At 35.5% G+C, this 23,389-nt stretch overlaps 1 protein-coding gene across 3 annotated transcripts in view; it reads right to left on the bottom strand.

Moving 5' to 3' along the window:
• LOC106054835 (uncharacterized) overlaps positions 1-23,389 on the bottom strand; it is an 83,402-nt gene that overhangs the window by 40,531 nt on the left and 19,482 nt on the right. For 2 of the 3 annotated variants that reach the window (XM_056004520.1, XM_056004519.1), the window contains exon 1: positions 19,341-19,381. The exons of the other annotated variant lie outside the window; for it this stretch is intronic. In XM_056004520.1, the coding sequence (XP_055860495.1) occupies positions 19,341-19,366 (26 nt within the window). In that variant the 5' untranslated portion in view covers positions 19,367-19,381. Of the gene's footprint in view, positions 1-19,340; positions 19,382-23,389 lie in introns of those variants that run through there. 3 annotated transcript variants of the gene reach the window in all.

The raw sequence follows: 23,389 nt of genomic DNA, 5'->3' as shown, positions 1-23,389 counted from the left end.
GAGACTGTCACAGTGTGGAATAGTTGAATGGTCTTTATTGTGTATGATTTGATCAATGATGGTGTGACTAATACGAACTGATAGGACAGAAAAACGATAAAGATTATTAAAAAACAAGCAGCTATTTGTTATTTAGGTTCGTACTTCTTGTAGCAAATTTCTTATTCACTCCTGGGATAAAACAATGTTATTGTACACTTTTATATCATTGGAAACACATTTGAGCAAAGTCTGCCTAAAACATTTTCATTTTGTTTGATTCAATTCAATTAGCACCCTCCAAAAGAAAAGAATTTTGGAATAAGTAAGAGTTCCATTTAAAATCTTCTCTCTTGAATAACATAGTGAATCCAAGCACCAGATTTAGACTTGATTAGGCCCTAAGCTATTTGAGATACGAGGTCCCCCTTTTAATAAACATAAGGTTAATTTTCTGAACATTGTCTTGGAACCATTTTTTTTTTTGGGGGGGGGGGGGGTCGTCCTATTGTAAAGTGTAAGTGTAGCATATTATAAAGTAATACATTTATTTCTACTTTCATACATTGTAAAATTGTGATTAAATCTGTACGACAGATGTAACAAACTATGTTCGTCTAAGCTGCATACATCTTTAATTATCTGACTCGAAAACAATGTCTTATATGTCAATGCGGCCTCCGATTGAAATACATATTTTCATCTCGTCCCTGGGTCGAAAAGGTTGCCTACCTCTGGGGTATTATAGTTTACACCGTAAACATTGAGCTCTAGAGTAACTGAATGTACGACAGATACACCATGGAAGGCATGAGTTCAACTACCAAAGTTGATATTTTGCTCAGGACAATGAGATGTTAACAAGTGTTCAATTACTTTTTATTCAACGTCGTTTGAAATCTCTCCAGTACCGATGTCCCAAGTTTCTGTAACTTGTAACTCTTGAAATTACCAGCTTGCCCAACACTTGGTATCACGAGTGACGCTGTTTTTTCAAAGAAATGCTAAGTTGTAATTATCCTTCTTTTGGGAGCTCGCGTATGTCGCCTGTAGCGTTTGTAACATCAAAGTACATTGTTACTTAAAAGTTGTTAGTTTAATAAAAGGTATGTCATGTTGGCATAGCAAATGCAGTTTGTTTAATGAAAGCTGTTATATACAATGGGAATGTTTTTTTTTTAATTATATTTTTTTACATATATTATGGTATTTTTTAAATTCGGTTGACATTTTAATACAAAGAATATTTTTTTTTAGTTTTCTATTTTGTTAGAAAGTTGTTTTTTTTTTTTAAGCAAATGAGCATAAAGTTGACTTGTTTTTTCTAGTGAATCTGCATATTATATTAGCCTGTTCATTTTAGTGCAACTATACACACTCTAATCTGTTCTCTTTTAGTGAAGCTGCAGAAATCTTTTTTTTTAATGAATCAACATATTTAAATGAACTTTCTAGTAAATTTGCATAGAAATTTACTTTACTTTTCAAACGTACACAAATACTGATAATAAACAAATTGAAAGTCTATATCAGCGGTAGGTACTGGAACAGAACCGTACGAGGCCGGAAAGACCAAAAAGAGGCATAAGTCATCTAAAAAATATTTTGTATTGGTGTATGTCGGCACCCCATAACTGCTCCTGGCCCTCCCCAACAGCGCTTTAAGAAGCCCTGAAGTTTAAGAGCGTAAGGAAATGATAAACAGGGGAGACTACCCATGAGATTCGCCAAATGTTTGATCTGTGTTGACAGAACGTATTAAGTCATTACGGCAACCAATCGTGATAACTGGAGGATGAACTATTAGAGAGATTTGTATTTCTTCTCTCCCCTTGGGGAGTCGCCTACACTTGCTTGCGTGCTTAAGGTCGTCTTCGTAGTGTAGAAGTCTCGTTTAAAAAGTCGGTTTAAAGAGGAAACAACGCTATCAGCGCCGTGTCAGTTAGGCTGGCCATATGACCCTCGTTTAATTAACTTTGTTTTTTATTGAGCACTCCCTTCTTGCCCCTCCCCCGCAAGCTTTTATACTTTATGTACCGAAACTGGGTTTTTCTACCCAGAGCCTTTTGTGATCTATAAGCAAAGTAACTGACATTTGGTTAATTACATATCTTTTATCTTTTATTTTTGATGGAAAAGGTAAAATTGAAATATAGGTCTTTGGGGATCAAACACACGACTTTCGCGTTTTTTTGAAATCGCTATGAACATCTTAGCTAACCAGCCAAACATAAAATGGTCAAACATAATGTGTAAATTTAGATCCATTTATAACAACTAAGTCAGAGTAGGCAAACTTTATCTATCGAGAGCCGCAATTTTGGTAGTGTTTAAAGAGCTCCAAGTCCAGTCTAAATATAATATAAACATATATCGATCTGTGTTTGAAGCTATGAGGAATGTGTGAGTTCAAAGTAGTAATTGCGTAAATAAACGAGACAAACTAGCGAGTGACTTCAATTTAGAAATGTACGTTTTTAGAAAAGATTATGTTCGATTTGATTAAATTGCTCATGACTCACATTGCCTGTAGGAGGTAGCAAAGAAGCAATTTATAAAAGGTCTATATTGATTGAAGGGAAACAATATCTTTCAATATCGCGAGTTTTATCTCCCCTTTTCTGTATAAAAAAATTACCACTAATTGATGCATCAACAGGTTAATTTTTTTTAAATTGATTCTTATGTTGTCATGGATAATGAATAATTGTGCAAAATTTCCACTTCATCAAAGAACGGGAAATGTGAGAAAAAAAAGTGTAAAAGAATCTACACAGACAAACAAAGTGAGTCAATGTAAGCATGAAAATTAAAAAATTAGGCTATTCTATAAATGTATTTGTTGAAGTATCTTATTTGTAAAATGTTTTACATGTTTCGGATGTTCCTTCAGAGTTGAAGATAGTTTACTTCCTAGTCCAAACCTCCCGCAGGACGACGGGGGATGGGAGCGGGCAGGGTTTGAACCCGGGACCATCGATAAATCCAAACGACACTCCAGCGTGCAAACGCACGACCAGCCAGCCTATATTATCTAGGATTACTTCGTGAGAAAGTAAAAAAATACCATAAGCACAGACACATTCACACTTATACATACGTGCATAATCACATATACACAAATGGTCCTCTTTTGTGCGAATGCACATAAACATGTGTATAATAATAATAATAATAATGGCCGCCGGAAGCTATGGCGTGTTTTCAGTCTCTCTGGCTTTGTCCACTTTTTAGCGAGATCAAGAAAGTATTTGTACACTAGACTTGAAGAATACTCAAGTACTGATACATGGTTGTAGATCTGTATCTATTTAGGCCAATTTAGGGTAATTTCATTCATTAGATTTGAAGATTTTCATAGATTTGATGTAATCTCCTATCATAGACTAGGAACGCCATTTTTGCTGCATCACTTCCATGTTTGCTAGATCTAGATCTTAAAAGCTTCTGTACGAAGATTGTAGATCAAAGTCAATAAATCAATGCACGTTCACTTTAAGAAAATTAGAACGGGCCCATTGCTTCTTCCAGGATAATGATGAATAAGGAATAAAGTACACAGGCGGTAGAGTCTAAATAAATTGTTATTCACCAATGAGTCGAGTGTTTACTGAAGGTAATTTACAACCTCATGACCAAACACAAGAGGTCGGTCTACTCCCTGACTCGCACCCCACACAATTGAGAGGTGCTGTTGGTGGTAGAACAAGAGGAGCCAAAAGGATCAAATGGACGAGAGAAATGAATATAGACATTATCAAATCGTTCCTCCGTATAAATAACTGTGATGATAAACCTCTCCCAGGTTATAGGCAAAAACTCTTCCAGGAATTCAACAAAATATATCCTAATCTAAGCCTTACAGAGCAGAATGTTGTAGACAGACGGTCTGTAATAATTAAAAAATGCTATTTGACCCCTATAGAAATTGACGTGAGAAGTAGGTCATGAGCTTCAGTTACAAGAGCTCATCTCAGACACGTTCGGTGTCATTAAATGGACAGATACCGACCTACATGGCATTGACAGAGTCACGAGGAAATTATTAACCAAATTTCGATGTTTACACCCCAAGTCCTCCACCATAAGGCTATACCTGCCCAGGAAGGATGGAGGTCGTGGATTGCAGAACCTCTTCAAACTGTGTAAGACGCAAGTTTCAAAAATACGATCAAAACTGCACGCCTCCAGCAATGAACTAGTTTCCTTCCTACGCAAATACGACTATGATGCAACCCCTCTGAACCTACACAATGTTGATGTTAATATCGGTTTGGACGACGTCGGGCATGAGATTCGCCAATGGAAAGAAAAAACACTCCACGGAAAATTCCCGGCTTTATTAGATGGGGACAACATAGGCAAGGCTGCTTCCTTAGCATGGCCATAAGCAGGTCATCTCTACCCTGAAACTGAAGGCTTTGTCACAGCAATACAGGACAGAGTAATTAGGACAAAAAATTACGAGAAACATCCTAAAACTCAATATTGTTGACAAATGCCGAAAATGTGGAAATGTGGGTGAGTCAATTGAACACATAACCGCAGGATGTTCAGCCCAATCGGAATCTGCCTACCTAGGTCGCCATAACCAAGTTGCAAAGCTAATACACCAGCACTTGGCTTTGACACATAATTTGATCGGTAAAGATACTCCTCCATATTACTAATACTCACCACAAAAAGGTTCTCGAGCCTACGGATCATCTACTGTACTGGGATAGGCCTATTTTGACTGACAAAACTGTAGATTTTAATCGCCCTGATTTGCTGCTCATCGATAAAAAAGAAAAGGCCGCTACCATTATTGACATCGCCGTACCACTATGTCATAATTAAAAAAAAAAACAGCTGGAAAACGAAAATATGGGAACCTTGGCTTGGAGATTAAGCGTCTATGGAAATTATCTAGAACAACAATATACCCCTTAGAGGGCCCTAATAATGCAAGCATGCAAAGCGCCTACATGTTAGTAAGCTCACAAACCCAGATATCAAACAAGAGCTCATCTACAAACTAGACAGTGAAATTAAAACTTTGCACTTAAACAAGGATGTGGAAAACAGCTGGAATAAACTAAGGGATTCTGTGTACTATTTGGTTAGCCGTGTCATCGGTCAGCCAAAACGCAAGCACCAAGATTGATTTGAAAACAATGTGCAAATCAGCTTTTAACACACAAGAAACAATGCTTTAAGGTCTTTCTGTGTAACCAGCTTGCCCCCAAAGCGGAGAACGATACACTAATAATAATAATAATAATCTTTATTATCCGTAAGGAAATTTGTCTTACAATTTGTGCATTACACCAAACAAAAAACATTATAACTATAAGAAACCAAAGTGTACATTCACACCAGACTCACTCATAATTTACATGTGACAAAGTTTATACCAGATTGTTCTTATTTAATGATTTGATTGCCAGGGGAACAAAAGAGTGTTTGTGTCTGTTTGTCTTTGCTATCGGTGTCTTGTATCTCTTTTGTGATGGTAAAATCACAAAATCCTGACACAAAGGGTGATTCTTTATTTCGAGGATCTTGTTAGCTTTTTTATAGATGTTTGTCTCAAACAACTGCCCAAATGGGGTTTGTTTTTTGCCAATGATTTTGCCAGCAGCATTTAGGATTCTATTAAGTTTATTTTTATTTTTAATGCTCAGATTGCCATACCAGGCAGTGATATTGAAACTTAAAATATTGCAGATGTGAACGTGATAAAACATAGCCAAGGCCTTTTCGCTAACATTAAACGAGGACAGTTTTCTTAGTAGTCGTAATCTTTGCTGCCCTTTTTTGCTGATATAATCAGTATTTGCAGTAAAATTTAATTTATTGTCTAGGATTGTACCAAGTTATTTAAAGGTTTGCACAATTTCAATAGTCTCTCCAGCTAGTGGAATCTGAGACTCATGAAGGAGTCATGGTTTAACAAAAAGCAGAAGAAATCCAGTCCTACGCTGACAGTAAAAAGGCAAAAAATGTTTTTTAATAGGGGCCTACACAATACAAATAGATGAGACGACTAGGCCTCATCACGTGTAACATTCTTTGTTGTGGCTATTAAGCCATACTTAAAAGAGGCATTTTAAAATAGTCTCGTAATAACAATAATAGTTTCATGTCAGTGTGTAAGGGGTTATTATTAGTATTCTATTTTAAACGTTGACCGGAATCGCCAGTACGATGGCATGATGGCACAGTGTACTGTAGAAATCATGATGAGCTATAGTTTGTTATGCTAAATATAAAATGAACTCAAGGCTCATTCTAGAAGAATCTAGTAGCTATATTAAGCTTGTACACAAATTAAATTCTATATTTAGGTTCCAGCCATTTTATTACTTAAGAAGTTACTATTTCTGTGATCAACAACTAATAAAGTCAGGTGATGAGACTGACAGTCTAATTCTAACGTAACTAAGGCTGGTCATTCAGATCGTATAGAGTTCATTTTAACAAAGCTTGTGTCAACTCTCTCTGTCAGTCTGTCTGTCTGGTAAAAAGTTTGTTGACGTTATTTCAAGTTGAAAATCTTTAGAGCAGTTTCATGCTTTTAATGCGCTATGTTCCTATCACTTGTCTGGACCAGTTGCGAAAGGAAGGGAAATGGGAAGAAGGGAGTATCTCTGTGAATGTTACCATGATCGCTTTTGAAAAGGATTTTTAAAAAGTTTTACGACCTGAATATGAACTCCATGGCTCAAGCCTCCTCAAGGGGACTAATTCAACTAATGCATTACATCTGTCAAGTACCATTTCTTTCCCTTGTTCTATAAAAAAAATAAGTACTAACCAATAGTTGATAAACTAATTGGTTGATTTTGTTTATTGATTCTTGTTTTGTCAGGTACAAGAAATAATTGTGCAAAATTTCAACATGATTCGAGATTAGATGTGGGAGAAATAACGTGTACAAACTTTTTACAAGACAAAAAGACAGACATAGTGAGTTGATATAAGCCTTGCAAAATACTTTTAAAAGAGCTTTATATAAGGGAAGGAACCACACAATTACTGTCAATAACTGCCAATAATGCAACATTTAATTCCTTTTTACAATATAAAACAAAACAAAATGAATTCAGTAACACTAATTAATTAACTAATTGATTAATTTAATTTTTAAAAAATTGATTAACATGTTGTCATCGATAATAAATAATTGTGCAAAATCAATTTGATCCGAGAATGGGTGGTAGGAGAAATAACATGTAAACGCTCCCAGACAAGCAGAGTGGGTTGATATAATCTTTGCTAATAATTCCGAAGCCCGATCTAGACATGGTAGATGAGAATCTTCACGTGTAAATATTATATTTTCTAGATGAGTAAAAATTTGGAAACTAACAAACTACTTTCTCGGAGCTATTTGTTTTTAGACTATCAAAGGCTATGAAAGCGCACCTTATGTTTACAGTGATATTGTATTGGAGAAGCCTTCTAGCTTGACTAATAAATTTAAAGAAATTATTGGTTTGTTTGTTGATCCAGGGGCAGTGGCGTAGCATCCATGGCGCGAAGGGGCTTATTAAGCGTGGGCCCATGACTCATGGCCAGTTGGAGACCACATTATAACTTAGGAAGAACATTTGTTTGTTTATTTGAAACACTTCTAAGTCGTTTAACTCTGTTAAGAAGTTGTAAAAACATTGACTTTTAAAAAACTATTACTTATATGCAGTCCTATCTGAATCAAACGTTACGACATAATTACTTATTTAAGAAAAAAGGTACGATCTTTACATTGAAATGTCTTTACATTTAGATTACTTATTTTTCGTCACACTCTAAATTTGTCTCTAGCCAAATTTAAATTTATTTGGAGGGGGGCTCACCAAGATGTCATTGAACCCGGGCCCACGGGTACCTTGCTACGCCACTGTCATGGGGAGTTGTTGATATTATTCCAAGTGATGTGACACGAAAGGAGGTCTAATAAATACATAGATCTACTTCCTACAACATACCAGAATTTCAAAGTCGTTGGGTCAAGGAGAAATTAAAGGGTACGAAGGTGCCAACGCTTTCACACCTTCCTCTGACCAGAGAGCAGAGACGCCCCAGGATGTAACCCTGACAGAAAGAATATCTTGAGAAACCACCAATTATAATTCCAACATTTTTTTGATGCTTTGTTTATGACGAATGTATTTTTGAGTTTAACTTAAGTTTTGGACACTACGAACGTGTGTGTGTGTGTGTTTGTGTGTGTGTTTAGCTACTCTTGGGACATTCAGACGACTAGGTCGCTCACGTCGGCGACACACCAAGACGCGAAGTTCCGTTAGACTCGTTCTGAATGTACAAGAACCAAAACTCTTGGAGCAGTAGTTTGGGAAACAACGAACCAAAATGTTGTGTCAAAACGAGACTGCAGTTTAACAGCCCAAACATGGTGGAGACTAGACAACCAGGAAACAGGAACACAGAAACATGAAAAAAAAAAGTAGTTTTTTAAAGATAATTCCTCGTTTATGAAGTTGATAACTTTTCCCAAGAGCGACTAGGTTTATTCTTAATAATAACTAATGAATCACAGATTTAAACAACAATGGAAACTCAATCCCCAATCCCCCCGCCCACCGAAAAAAAACCTGGTTAAGAGTGAAAAATTGCGAGGTCTGTGTCCACATTGTTTTTTTTTTACCCCATTAAGAATTTGCAAGCTTATAAGGGGAATCGAAAAAAAAAATGTAGCATTGATTTGAAGTAGGAATAGATTGTAATGTAGGTTTTAATCCATTAAGGCTCAATAGTCTTTCAACCTCAAGTTTTAGTAAAACAAGATGCATGTATTGAACTGATTCTAATCGATTAAAAGTGCAACTGACTAAACTTAACAATTAATTTTTTGTAGTAACAATTTAGCCTACGCTACGTGAAGGATGAGTGGTAAAGCGCTTGGCATACAAACCGAGAGGTCTTGGATTCAAATCTCGGTGAAGACTGGGGTTTTGAATTCAGTGATTTTTAGGACGCTTCAGAGTCTACTCAACTCTCAATGGTACCTGGGCAAAGTAAAGGCGGATGGTCGTTGTGCTGGCCACATGTCAGCATCGTTAACCGTCCGCCATAGAAACAGATGACCTTTACATCATTTGCCCTATAGATCTTAAGGTGTGAAAGAGAAATTGTACGTTTCGATTGTACAAAATGTTTGGTATCTTAAACAAGGGGAAAAAATCGTACTAGACAGATGTGGTGATAAAGGTAAATTAGTCCCTTTGAGGACTTGAGCCCTGAGTGAATTTTTTTTAATGCATTAAAAAACAATAATGTAAACATTCACCCCCTTCTTTCCTCCCCCTTTCCCAACTGGTCCAGACAAGTGATATGATCATAGCAGCATTGAGAAAGCTAAAAAACTAAACAAAAACAATTAGTAAAATTATTTCTAATCACACAGTTAAATATGTCTAGGTCAACTACAGTGGATAAACATGACGATCCAACGTAATGGATACAATTAGACTTATTATATAAGCTTTATTTTTTTCAAAAAGTATTTTTGGTTTGTTTTTCATGTTAGGATAACATATGTGCACTTTGAGTAAGAAAGTTCAGTAAGAGAGAAATAAAAAAACAAAGCAATATATTTTCAATGTGGTGGCGATGTAATGGAAGCTAAAGAAAAACGTAAACAAAACAATGAAAATAGGAAGATTGAGGAAAAAGTTTAAATAAATTGAGAAGCCAAAGAATGTTATTTTTTTTTTATTTTCCAAAACTTTATATTTCACTATACTTGTACATTTTCCTAAACTTTTTGTTTTCCTAAACTTTTTAATTTTTCCAACCATTTTACTTCCTTTAACTGTTTTCGTTATGTATTATATTTTTTTAATCTTTATGTTTTCCTAGACTTTTATATTCTCTTAATCTTTATGTTTTCCTAAACTTTTATATTCTCTTAATCTTTATGTTTTCCTAAACTTTTATATTTTTTTTTAATCTTTATGTTTTCCTACGCTTTTGTATTTTCTTAATCTTTATGTTTCCTAGACTTTTATATTTTCTTAATCTTTATGTTTTCCTAAACTTTTATATTTTCTTAATCTTTATGTTTCCTAGACTTTTATATTTTCTTAATCTTTATGTTTTCCTAAACTTTTATTTTTCTTAATCTTATGTTTTCCTATACTTTTTTATTTTCTTAATCTTTATGTTTTACTAGACTTTTATATTTTCTTAATCTATATGTTTCCCTAAACTTTTATTTTTCTTAATCTTATGTTTTCCTAGACTTTTATATTTTCTTAATCTTTATGTTTTACTAGACTTTTATATTTTCTTAATCTTTATGTTTTCCTAGACTTTTATATTTTCTTAATCTTTATGTTTTACTAGACTTTTATATTCTCTTAATCTTTATGTTTTCCTAAACTTTTATATTCTCTTAATCTTTATGTTTTCCTAAACTTTTATATTTTTTTTTAATCTTTATGTTTTCCTACGCTTTTGTATTTTCTTAATCTTTATGTTTCCTAGACTTTTATATTTTCTTAATCTTTATGTTTTCCTAAACTTTTATATTTTCTTAATCTTTATGTTTCCTAGACTTTTATATTTTCTTAATCTTTATGTTTTCCTAAACTTTTATTTTTCTTAATCTTATGTTTTCCTATACTTTTTTATTTTCTTAATCTTTATGTTTTACTAGACTTTTATATTTTCTTAATCTATATGTTTCCCTAAACTTTTATTTTTCTTAATCTTATGTTTTCCTAGACTTTTATATTTTCTTAATCTTTATGTTTTACTAGACTTTTATATTTTCTTAATCTTTATGTTTTCCTAGACTTTTATATTTTCTTAATCTTTATGTTTTACTAGACTTTTATATTTTCTTAATCTTTATGTTTCCTAGACTTTTATATTTTCTTAATCTTTATATTTTCCTAGACTTTTATATTTTTTAATCTTTATGTTTTCCTAGACTTTTATATTTTCTTAATCTTTATGTTTCCAAGACTTTTATATTTTCTTAATCTTTATGTTTTCCTAGACTTTTATATTTTCCTAAACATTTAACTCCTGCATACATCAACGAGAACTACATTGCTATCTTACATTCACCTTACGTCCTGAAGTCATGTGATCGAACGGTGACTAGATTTAGACAGCCGTGAGTTAAATGATCAATTAATAACGAATTTTACCGATGACCAGGTCACATGACAAAGTGTATTTACAGTTAGTCGTGTGACGATCTCAAATGCCAGAACATTGATTCTATCCCCCATCTAATGAAGATAACATTTCCTGGAGGACGTCAACTGACATCTTGACAGTGCCATGCCAAGGTGCAGCCACTCAACCTTACCCCACCAGGTCACATGACGTACGCGGTGTTCCGTTTAACCCTGCTCTGTTTATGTATGGAAATACTTACCTCCCTTTTCCTAGAGTTTCCAATACGTAGTTGGTTCTTCCCCTTTGAACTTGATCATAGCTGAAGAATTAGTTTCGCTCTAACATTTGTGAATGTCTGCGCGCGTGTTTTGGTTTGTGCTATCTTTAGGAGTTTCTATGTTAAACAGAATACAACATCTTCTAAACTACAGAAGCTCCTCTTAAAAAGATAATTACGTCCTACATGTATCCATGTGTGAATGTTTATTACAGAACTAAACTCTTCGAAGTTATCGGTTTTCGTGGCTGGTTCTGGCAACCCATGGTCTGTTGCACTAGAAAAGAACGAATATTTATACGACTGTGTTTTAGCAGATTGAATAGGAAATGTATTTTTAATTTTTTTGTTTTTCTGATTATTTTATTATGTTGTATTTTGTATGTATAATATTTTGTATAAGTTATGGTTCAATGTTTTATGTAAAGTTGCTACTTTACTTTTTAGTCTTCTGTCCTGGAATGTTCCTAAGCTTAGAGACTTTACTAATGGTGTTGTTCTAGTTAAATGTGAAAATTCGTTGCCTAAATCCAGTATAGAATAAAATGCTGCTTTGATTATAAGTTAAGGACATAAAACGTATTAGCCGATTATTATACCTGTCCAAATGACAGAATAAATGAATAAAAACATGCTTATAAAAATAAACATGCATTTCAACTACATAACAAAAATGAAGCAACAATGATATCAATAAACTATTACAAGAATTAAAAAAAACAACCCACAAATAACAACATAAAAAAAACCAACATTAACAAATAACAACAACCAATATAAACAGCATTCTCAAAACAAAATTAGCAAACAACTTTAACAACGAAAGTAAAGTTTAAGAAAAAAATACAATGTAAATACAGCATTACAAACGAATAACGACAACAATCTAAATTTAGAAAAAAAAAACATCGACCAATAACAAACTATGACAATCTTAAACATCAAGATTAACATTCTTTTAACTAAAAAAACACACATTATTAGAGGCCCCCGAAAAAGGAAAAAACGCTATTAGTCTGTCCGTCTGTCCGCCCGTCCTTCCCGTTTAGATCACAGAAACTAGAAGAGAAAATGAAAATCGGACATCATGATATTTTAGATCATTCAAAGTTCTGATGCAACGGCTACTTTTTTTCTTTTCTGAAAGCTAAAATCGAAATTTTTAAATCAATCATGCAAGCAGTTTTTCATAAAAATACACCATTTTTACAACTATTAACTATTAATAGTAACAAACACATGACGCTTTTTAGTAAGGTTGATATATATTTCACCATTTTCTCAAAACACATTTATGCAAATGGTTTTAGATTTTTGATAAAAAATATATTTTTTTTTTACAATTTAGAAAAAAATCTATTTACTATGCAAATAAGTCGGACATAATTGAAAACAACAATTAATAAAAAAGTTTTTCATACTATCGCCTGATCTGCAGAGTATCCATAACACCATAGAACACACAACTAAAGGAATTTTTATTTTTTACGGAAATGTTTTTTTCTTGAGGCTTTGAAAAAGGGATACAATTAGATCAATTAGATACTCATTATAGACATCAGTTAGGCCAGGTTCACATCTAATTTCACTTTCACTTTCACCTATCCCTTTGTCTGCTGGACCTTTGAGGCACCACACAGGATCTGTCAACCTTCTTTCTCCATTCTTCTCTGTCATTTCCCTTTGATAGAATTTCATCATGATATTCTTTCTGGAAATATTGAAACCTGCCTTTTTTTCTGCCTGGGTGGCCCACTTCTGATAGAATTTAATATCGATATTCTTCTGAAAATATTGAAACCTGCCCTTTTTCCTGCCTGGGTGGACCACTTCGGGGTCCGATTTTGAGTTTGTGTTTCCACACAAACTGTCTTTGTAACATTGTTAAACGCATCAACTTCATTCCATTTTTCATTATCTCAATAGCGCTTATAAAATGTTAACTGTGATAGTAAGATCTAGCTTCTATCAAATAATTTGTTCTCGCTACAGCAAAGTAAAGTAGGCCTATATCAGTCAAATAATTTGATGAGTAGCTACAGGATGGCCGATAGTCTGTCACGATAAGAAAAACTACTAACCAGATTTAGCTAACAAGGATTGCTAGTGGAAAGGATGAAAGAAAGACTCCACTAGCCGTCCCATCTCCTTTCTTCTTCATGCGGTTTGTGGTGGTACATTATAGGAACACATAGGAACCCCTCGTGGGCTCCGCCTCCGGGCTTACTGGGATGGAAGAATCCAACTCAAAGAGTTGTGATTTAATGATCATCTAGCAAAATCTAATTGATGGGGAACCTCCGGACAGAGCAATCTCTCATTCCTGGCTCTTGGGAAAATTCTTCATGTTGGTCAAAGTTCATAGTAGGGTGCAAGATTGACCCTTACTGGACACTCACTGAGGTTAATTGAGGCAGATCGGCATGATCACCCAGTCCATCACGTCCGCCACAACGTTCCACAAAGGGGCCTTTATTAGAATTAAACCCTTGTCTGGAGTGGCTGTTCTTACACAGTGTGTGGCGGTTACAGAAATGGCATATGGCTTGATATATAGCTGTCCAAAGACCGAAGGGCTTCAAACCTGTTTCATATGAGAAATCCTTTTTGTGAAATGTGACGATTTATAATAATAATTAATTAATTACGTCCCTTTAATGGAGGATTCTTACTTTTAGCCTTACTTACAAAGTATATTATTGAAATAAAATAAAGGAAAATCTATTACCCTTCAAGCTGTCTAACTTTAACCGAGCGGCCTATCTAATTAGTTTGCAGCTTTAAGAAGGGTGTGTCTATTTTTTTTACAAAGCTTATATCAACTCACTCTCTTTCCCCGCCCCATCCCCATTTTCCCAACGGGTCCAGACAAGTGATAGGATCATAGCGTATTGAGTGAGAAAGCTAAAAGCATGAAAAAACGCTAAACAAAAACAATTGGTAAAAATATTTATAATCGCACAGATTTATTGTTGTTGGTCTAGATTCTAGATCTATTACAAACTTAATTACTTGACTGATCAACTACACTTCGTATTAGCTTTTTTTTTTTGTTTTTTTTTTAGCGGCCCCCGAAGGGGGAAAAGACGCTATTAGTTTTGTGTGAAATGTCTGTCCGTCTGTCCGTCCGTCCCGTTTAGATCTCGTAAACTAGAAAAGATATTGAAAATCCGACATCACAATATTTTAGACCATTCAAAGTTCTGATGCAACGGCTACTTTTTTTTTTTTCTGAAAGCGAAAAATCTAATTTTAAAAATCAGTTATGCAAGCAGTTTTTCAAAGAGAAAAAGCTAATTAGTATTCATTATAAGTTAAACCTAATTTAAAACGAATAGTAATCTTGTAAACTATATTTTCCTAATTTTTGTAATAACACAGTCCACAAATATTTACTTGAGGATTCGAATAAGAAATTGAGCCTTTTCAAAACAATTAGATCAATTATAAGACATCAGTTAGGTCAGGGGAGGCGCGGTGGCTGAGTGGTAAAGAGCTTAGTGTCCCGGGTTGATATCCTGATAAAGTTAAGGATTTTTTTTAAATCTCGGGATCTTTTGGCGCCTATGAGTCCACTCAGCTCTAATGGATACCTGACATTAGTTAGGGAAAAGTAAAGGCGGTTGATCGTTGTGCTGGCTACATGACACCCTCGTTAACCATAGGCCACAAAAACAGATGAACTTTACATCATTTGCCCTATAGACCACAAGATCTGGAAGGGGAACTAGTTAGGCCAGGTTCACATCTAACTTTACATTCACTTTCACCTATCCTTTGATCTGCGGGACCGTAAGGGCACTACACAAGATCTGTTAACATTCTTTCTTCATTCTTATCTCTCATTTGTCTTTGATATAATTTCATTCGGATGTTCTTTCTGAAAATATTGAAGCCTGCCTGGGTGGACCACTTCGGGGGCCGATTTTGAGTTTGTGTTTCCACACAAACTGTCTTTTGTAACCTTGTTGTTTTTGTTTTTATAAAGTATTTTTTTTTTATGTTTTTCATATTCATTGGCTCTTATTTATTTGATGTATTAAGTTTACTATCGCAAGCAATAACCATTCTGCCCGTTGGATCTTCTGCTATTGAATTCGGAGAGACTTTGTTCCATTTCAGCCCGTGACAATGGTGTCAGAAATGGAGAGAGAGAGAAAGAGAGAGAGAGAGAGAGAGAGAGAGAGAGAGACAGAGACAGAGACAGAGACAGGGAGTAGGATTAAGAGTGAGAAAGAAAGAGAAATAGAGAAAAAAAATAGATGGGCAAAGACAATGAGACATGTTGTACTGGCGATATAGCGCCCTCGTTAACCGTTAGCCATAGAAACAGACGAGATCAACATCCTCTGTCCCACAGACTTCTAGATCTCAAAGGAATTTTTTTTATTGCTTTCTGCAATCGCCATTTATTTTTTTTCGCCCTTGCCATAATGTGTTAAGGCCGAGGCGCTGTCTCAGCAGCCCCTGGGACGATCACATGCTATGTATCTAAGCTGTCTTACGTCGATTCCCCGTGGGTCTATCATGTTTTGCTTTACTAGATCGGGTGTATGTGTGCGTGTGTAGATATATTCTGGTGCCCTAGGTCTCTACAATTGATTATGTTGTCCCAACCATTTCTTCTGATTGCATTGCCAAGCGTCCACTTCTCACAGGGAATTATCGCATTACACCTGCTGATCTTGGACGCTTGCTAATGACGATAGAACTAATGCTAAACATTTCAATAAGTTATGACGAGACACTACAATAACAATAAGTAAAGAAAATAATAAAAAGAGCTTTAGAAAATACAAAGCTTATCTAAGGGGAAGAACTCCGCATGTATAACCATATATCTCAATAATGGAGAAGTTATTTTCCTTCTTGGAAGAACGGTGACTGAGCGATAAAGCGCTTGGATTCCGAACCGGGATCCCGGGTTGATATCCTGATAAAGTTAAGGATTTTTTTTAAATCTCGGGATCTTTTGGCGCCTATGAGTCCACTCAGGTCTAATGGTTAACTGACATTAGTTGGGGAGAGTAAAGGTGGTTGGGCGTTGTGCTGGCCACATGACACCCTTGTTAACCGTGGGCAACAATCAATCCATGTTTTGTTAGCTTTAATAAACATTTATTTAAAGTTTCAACTTAATCCGAGAGTGGGTGTGGGAGAAATAACGTGTACAATTATTTAGCCATATCTCTGAATACTGAAGAATTAATTTCCCTTGTCAGAATAAAAGACAATAACAAAAAAAAACCAGTGATTAATAGACTGATTGGTAATTTTTTAAACGGATTAATTGCACACAATTTCAACTTAATCCGAGAGTGGGTGAAATAACGTGTTCAAACTTTGTACTAGACGAAGTGAGTTAGTTTAAAGTATGGAACGAATCGCCTACTTCTCTACATTATTTGGATTATTGTCAAGGATCGCCCGTCGCTGATTTAGAACATATTTTTCATATAAAACAAAGTTAAATTATTACAATTAATTGATAAAATATTTGGTTAATTTCTTCACTGATTCGTGTGTTGCCATTCTGTCATCGACAATGAATAATTGTGCAAAGTTTCAACTTGATCCGAGAATGGGTTTTGAGAGAAATACCAGATTTTGAACAGAGTGACTTGATATAAGTCGGGTAAGTATTGTTGTCAGTAAGAACTGTAGTTGAACAAACAAGATTTTTCCATTAAAAAAAGAAGAATGTGAACTTTTCGACGCAGTTAATAAGTTGTACATAAACAGAGAGACAGATTCTGCTAGTGGCCTAGTAGATCAGCCAGCACCTTGTCCACTTACACTGGTTCTGTTTTATACAGAAAAGGAAAAGGTTTATAAAATATTTAGAACTAAATACAATTTGTTAGTCGGAGGGGGGGGGCGGACTGGGTGTCCCAATCGGCCCTAGCAATCCGGGCCACAAATTGTGTATCTTACGATGAGCCTTTATTCGTAACTGTCCACCAATGTAAATTTTGATGATGCATTAAAAGTAAAAAAACATACATCAATGGTAAAAAAAAGTGTAGACCCTACATGTAATTACAATGCCATTAATTAACTAGGTTACAAAGACAATTTGTGTGGAAACACAAACTCGAAATCGGCCCCCGAAGTGGTCTACCCTTGCAGGTAAAACAATATTTTCAGAAAAAATATCAGAATGAAATTTTATCAAAGGCCAATGACAGAGAAGAATGGAGAAATAAGGTTGACAAATCTTAGTGGTGCCTCATGGACTAGGTGAAAGTGAAGGTGAAGTTAGATGTGAACCTGGCCTAATTGATGTCATATAATGATTAATTAATTGATCTAATTGTTTTGTAAAGGGGCAATCTCTTATTAAGTGTTTCATGCTCTGGTCATATTATCCAGTTCACGCGATAATATGAGAAACTACTTATTAATTGTTGTTTTAAATTATGCTCCACCTCTATGCATACTAAATAGATTTTTTCTCTTTAGAAAAAAATATTATTTTTTTTTGTGTGTAAATGTAGTAGTTAGTATGACAGAACTTATTTAACTTAGCAATACAATTGGCAATTTCTTTTTTTGACAAAAATCTAAAATCGTTGGCATAAATTTGTTAAAATTATGATTAATAGCTACCTCCCTTACTAAACAGCCTCCCGTGTTTGTTAATATTAATAGTGAATAGTTTTAAAAATAGTGCGTTTTTATGAGAAACTACTTGCATAGTTGATTTTAAAAATAAAATATTTCGCTTTCAGAAAAAGGAAAAAGGAGCCGTTGCATCAGAACTTTGAAAGGTCTAAAATATCATGATGTCGGCTTTTCAGTATCTTTTCTAGTTTACGACTTCTAAACGGGACGGACGGACGGACTGACAGACAGATCACACAAGACTAATAGCGTATACTCCCCTTTCGGGGGCCGCTAATGATACTAAGCTCTGCAGCTTGTGGTGCCATGAACTAAACTCCGTAATGAACTGTATTTTTTACACGTAGATAGGCTGTTAAGCTATAAGTCTACCATCATTACTTAAAATGTGTTAGCCAAGTTATATATTACACTGTGTTGTTGGTTTCCTTCACTCGTAATGACTATATTCATCTCGTAGAACACTTTGACACTTAAGTTGGAAGAACTCAGCCGTCCCCATATATCGTAGGTATTCCATTCTACGGTAAAATCTATAAAATAGCTTTTATAATAAGTTATGGGGAGGGTCAGTGATCAATCACGACAGTCGGTAGGCCAGTTTTATAAGAAAATTTAAACTCTTTTATTGGCCTTATTGTCATTCAAAGCGCCCCCTTCTGCGGCAGCTCCACCTAGCCTTTGGATGCAGCTACACCGGGCATTTGCCCAGTCCCATCTTCCATTGTAAAGTGATTGTTAGTGGGAAGCAGAGGCGTAGTGAGCAAAATGTGCGCCCGGGGCAAGGTATTTATTGTCGCAGTCCCCCGACCCCAATTTTCCATGAACATCACATAGAAATATAGGCTGTGTGTGGCTCCCCCTGTGGATGGCGCACGGGGCATCGTTCACCCTTGCCCGCCCCTCCCCCTCACTACGGCTCTGGTGTGGGGGTTAATGGTAGGACTATCAATCTTAAGACTAAACGACTTATCTGTCACTTTCTCATACTAGACCTACAATGCCATAAGTGTTTGTTTTTCCCTCTGAGCCCTCCATTATTCTGTTGACCTTTCTCTCGCCATTTGCGAAGCACGTGCCTCCACCGTCAATAAATATACAGATCACGTGTTAAATAAACAATGGCCCATTATCTTGGGCTTCGTGTAGACTAGAGAATTAATTAATTTTATTTATCGTAAATAATTAATATTTCCTCAACAGTGTTCCATTAACCGGTGATTAAAATATGTTCAGTTACCTCCCTTAAAGCACTGTTAGCTCGCTTTTTGGCATAATGGTTAGTGAACCATTTCTTGTCTAGTACTGCTATTCTACTTACCTTGCGTCTGCCAATAATATGCGCATGTCGTGGCGCGCAACTTGCTTTCATTAACTTCTACATCTTTTGCTATTCTCTCTTTTTTTTTTTTTTTGAACTCCTCCTTCTATTAGCCAAAGAACACTTGACAAGTAAACACAGAGAAAGGTTCGGGACAAAAAACATTAATTAAAATCCTGTCATTGATTAATCAATAATCGGCAGTTCGTACAAGTTCGCGAACACACAGCAATGGGAATTATTGTTCTATTAATAGTCATTGACACCATACATACACATTTAGCAGACCGGGGCTATTTTCGCTCTCGAAAACATAATTTTTCAAAAGTTCGAGTACTAGAGTAGAGTGTGATCTTACAGTACGAGACAAACAATTAATATCACATTTTGTTTGGTTTATTCTTGCTTAATATTTCGAAATTACAGTGGCTTGGGAGAGTTTAAATTTAACTGGTATGTGAATTCATCAGTGTGGATCAATATAATATTTTATTTTTCTCACTTTATTTTGCTTTGTTTCATTGTTATTATAGATGTGTTCATTTCTTAGTTTTTGTTTTTAAATAACCCATGTCATCTGATTCTTTGACAAGTCGGAAATGGGATTGCCAAATCTTGTTTTCCCTGTCAATATTTACTTATAACACAGATACCATGTCATAACAATGTTTATTAGAGCATTCAATAAATATAACTAGTTTATACTTATCTACTAGATATACCAGTCTGATATGACCTGTGACCTGCGGGCCTTAATCACTGACCTAGTGCATTGGATTTAAATCTATTTACCCACTTCTAATTTTTCACATGAAAATGAAAGTAGACTACGACAATGAGGTTTAGCCGACATATTCATAGTTAATATAAAATACTGTGGAAAATAGATTTACACGATTTTTTTAAGGTTAAGATAATTTTTATTTTTAGGGTCCTCCGGTTTTAAGAGGGACATTTTACATTCACTTCTGTATTCGCTGTGATCTAAGGAACGTCATGTCAAATTTTATCAAGATTGGTCAAACAGTTTTGATTTCTTCAAAGTAAGTCATTAGTTCACACGCAAGATCATAGTGTAAACATGGAGTCCGAACGAGACTTTTCGATGGCATTGATGATTTCTAAGTTAAGAGTGTTAGTTAAGTTTCCCTTTCAGAACTTGCGATCTACAGGGAAGATAATGTTTCTGTGTCCCATGGTTAACGAGGGTGTCATATGGCCAGCACAACGACCAACCGCCTTTGCTTTTCGGGTACCCATTAAAGCTGGGTGGATCCAGAGGCGCCCTAAAGATCCCGAAATTAAAAATCATAGTCTTATTCAGGATTTGAACCCGGGTTCCTCCGGTTCGGAGGCAAGGAGATTTACCACTCGGCCATCGCGCCTCCTAAGTTAAGACTGTATGGATACATAACGAGGTCCACAGGGCTGACAAAGACTTTTCCATGCAGGCAAAGAAGAAGAAGAAGCAAAGTAATTGGAGAACAACATGAAACAACACTCCATGCAAAAGTCAGAGAGGAATGGAGAAAGACGGTCGACAGATCATAGGTGGTGTCCAAACTGTCCAACAAACTATAGGACAGCTAAAAAAAATGCAGGTGAAGATTTCATACGGTCATAACTGATCACAACGTCAGCAGTCAAATCTTTTTCTTATGACAAAGTTGTCTAATGACCTGTCAATGATATTGTAATAACTTAAGTGAGGCAACTCAACGAGGACATAGACGTTTATTTACATAGAGACATGACAAACACAAAGGGCATCTGCCTTGAGTACAGCATCTCCATATTGGCTCTCTACTTGGGCGGAAATCGTTAGTCTCTTCATGTCAACATCCTGATCTAGTTTGGTTACTAGAAGTGCGCATCTCTGCACTAGCCTGGACGGTGGTGCGCATGGCAAAGTCATAACAATATGGTAACACTGGTATGATAAACATTAAGTTAATACTAGGTACTCAAAGTCTAGGTACTAATGTTAGCAGCAGTTCACTTCCAAAGTATACAGAAAAGACGCTTTAAAAGACCGCGATAGATCGATTAGTATCGATTAAAGGATCGTTCACAAATCTTTGTCAACACCTGTGAGATAAAAGGACCTCGGAAACTATGAGACGCTGACCAATAGGTCTGAACATCGTCTGAATAAGAGTTTAGCGGTGACTGATAGCTCTCAAAGGTGTGATGACACATCCACAGGTCAAAGTTTCACCCATTTAAGCTGCGAAAAGATTCTTGTCTAAAGACAACAGAAGCAATGAAGAAGAAGTATGCGGGAATATGAACGAAGTTATAATTGACAAAGTCTCAAAACTTATTCGCTGGTCTTACACGGAAGTGGCGGTACATGGTAGGAACATAAAGGACTTCTAGGGGTGCGAAACCCTTGGCAGAACTTAACTTAGGATGATTGAGTCGGTAATGGTTGTGATTTATTGATCTTCTTTTCAGCCCAAAAAAAATCTTGAAGAGTGATTCTTTATTCATGACCCCCAAAGGAAAGTCTTACTACTGGTCAAGTGTCTCAAGAGACTGTCTTCACACTTTTTTGTACACTTTTTTTTCCAACATTTTAAATCTACGCACAAGAGTACTTGCATTATCTCACCCCCACTTCTATCCCATCCCAGAAGACATCACGATTGGATGCTAAACAAAACAAACCTCAGAAAGTAAGAACATTTACAATGACAGTAAGACATTACAGAGAATTCCGCTACTTCACGCTCGATTGATGAGAGATTGATTTCATGGGTCAATCAACCTAAAAGATTTTCCAGGCGTATGTCGGGATCATGAAGTGCTATGCCGAAGTCATCACGCTTCACAGACTATAGGTCGGTGACTAAATGCACACACATACACATACATGTATACAACCTGTATAGTATTGTAAAAAAAAAAACAACAAACTTAACTAAATTCTCCCTTTATTCAATCAACCCAATCATAGACATAGAAATATAGGTCAGTGATTCCTGTCTACTCTTTTCTACTATGAAATCACATCATATTTCAAAGCAATATTTTTAGAGGCATGAAGGTATGTATTGACGGCCACTGCTATCTATACATCGTTGAATATGTAAGACTTTTAAATAATAAGAACATAAGAACTGCATATTAAATTAGGTTTTTAAAATGTGTATCAATATGTTTTTACAATATGATTACTTAGTTGTTTATTTTAGTCAACAATAAGTAGCTGGTGCACCCATGAAGACTTATATAGCTCACATAAAAAAGGAAGACGGCGTAACAGAGGTGCCCCTCCCCCCGGAAGTGCCATTAAGATCAAACTAAGCGACATTTTGCCTTCAATGGAATCAGGCCGGCCCTAACAATAGACCTCATTCACCAATCGTAAACAAACAACATTTAGCCACGGGATAATATTGATAAAACCATGAAAAAAAAATGTCACGTGACAGCCTGTGTGTGTTACGTAATTTGTATAGAAGAGATAGAGAACCACGTGGCTAAATGTTGTTTGTTTGCGGGGCTCTATGCGGAATGGATTGTGCGTGGCCCAGTCTGGGTAGGGATAAGAATAATGAGTAAAATTTAAAAAATTTATTAGAAAATAAATTCGTCTTTGCATTTTATTGATTCTTTACTAAGTACAAAATCATGATCAAATTAACTTTACTTTACGAGCTGTGCGTGTAGCAAAGTCTTACAGTCATACAGTATAGCATCGAAATTCTGTTTCCTACATAGATCACGCAAGGATAACCAAATTGTTTGAGCTATCTTCGTGAATGGTTGGCTTCAAGTAATTCTTGATTAGTTTGAGGAGCGAGAAGCTTCTTTCACTAAATGCCACAGTAACGGGTATTGATAAAAAAATATTCTAAGCTGCGTTTTCAATGTTGAATGACACTTCAAAGTGCCAATTTTGTCTATTGTTCGGGAGATTATGAGTTTTCAGGAGTTTTTAATAACTTCAAACGATTTTGCAATTTCAGGAGATTTCCAGGAGTTCCATGGCAAATCAAGAGAAACGTGCTGGGCCCACTGCGGCCGCATAGGTTGTAATGGCG

The sequence above is a fragment of the Biomphalaria glabrata genome, chromosome 11, assembly GCF_947242115.1.
Source record: "Biomphalaria glabrata chromosome 11, xgBioGlab47.1, whole genome shotgun sequence".
Classification (NCBI taxonomy): domain Eukaryota; kingdom Metazoa; phylum Mollusca; class Gastropoda; family Planorbidae; genus Biomphalaria; species Biomphalaria glabrata.
The sequence above is the reverse complement of the archived record's forward strand: the minus strand, read 5'-3'. Positions and strand labels throughout refer to the sequence as shown.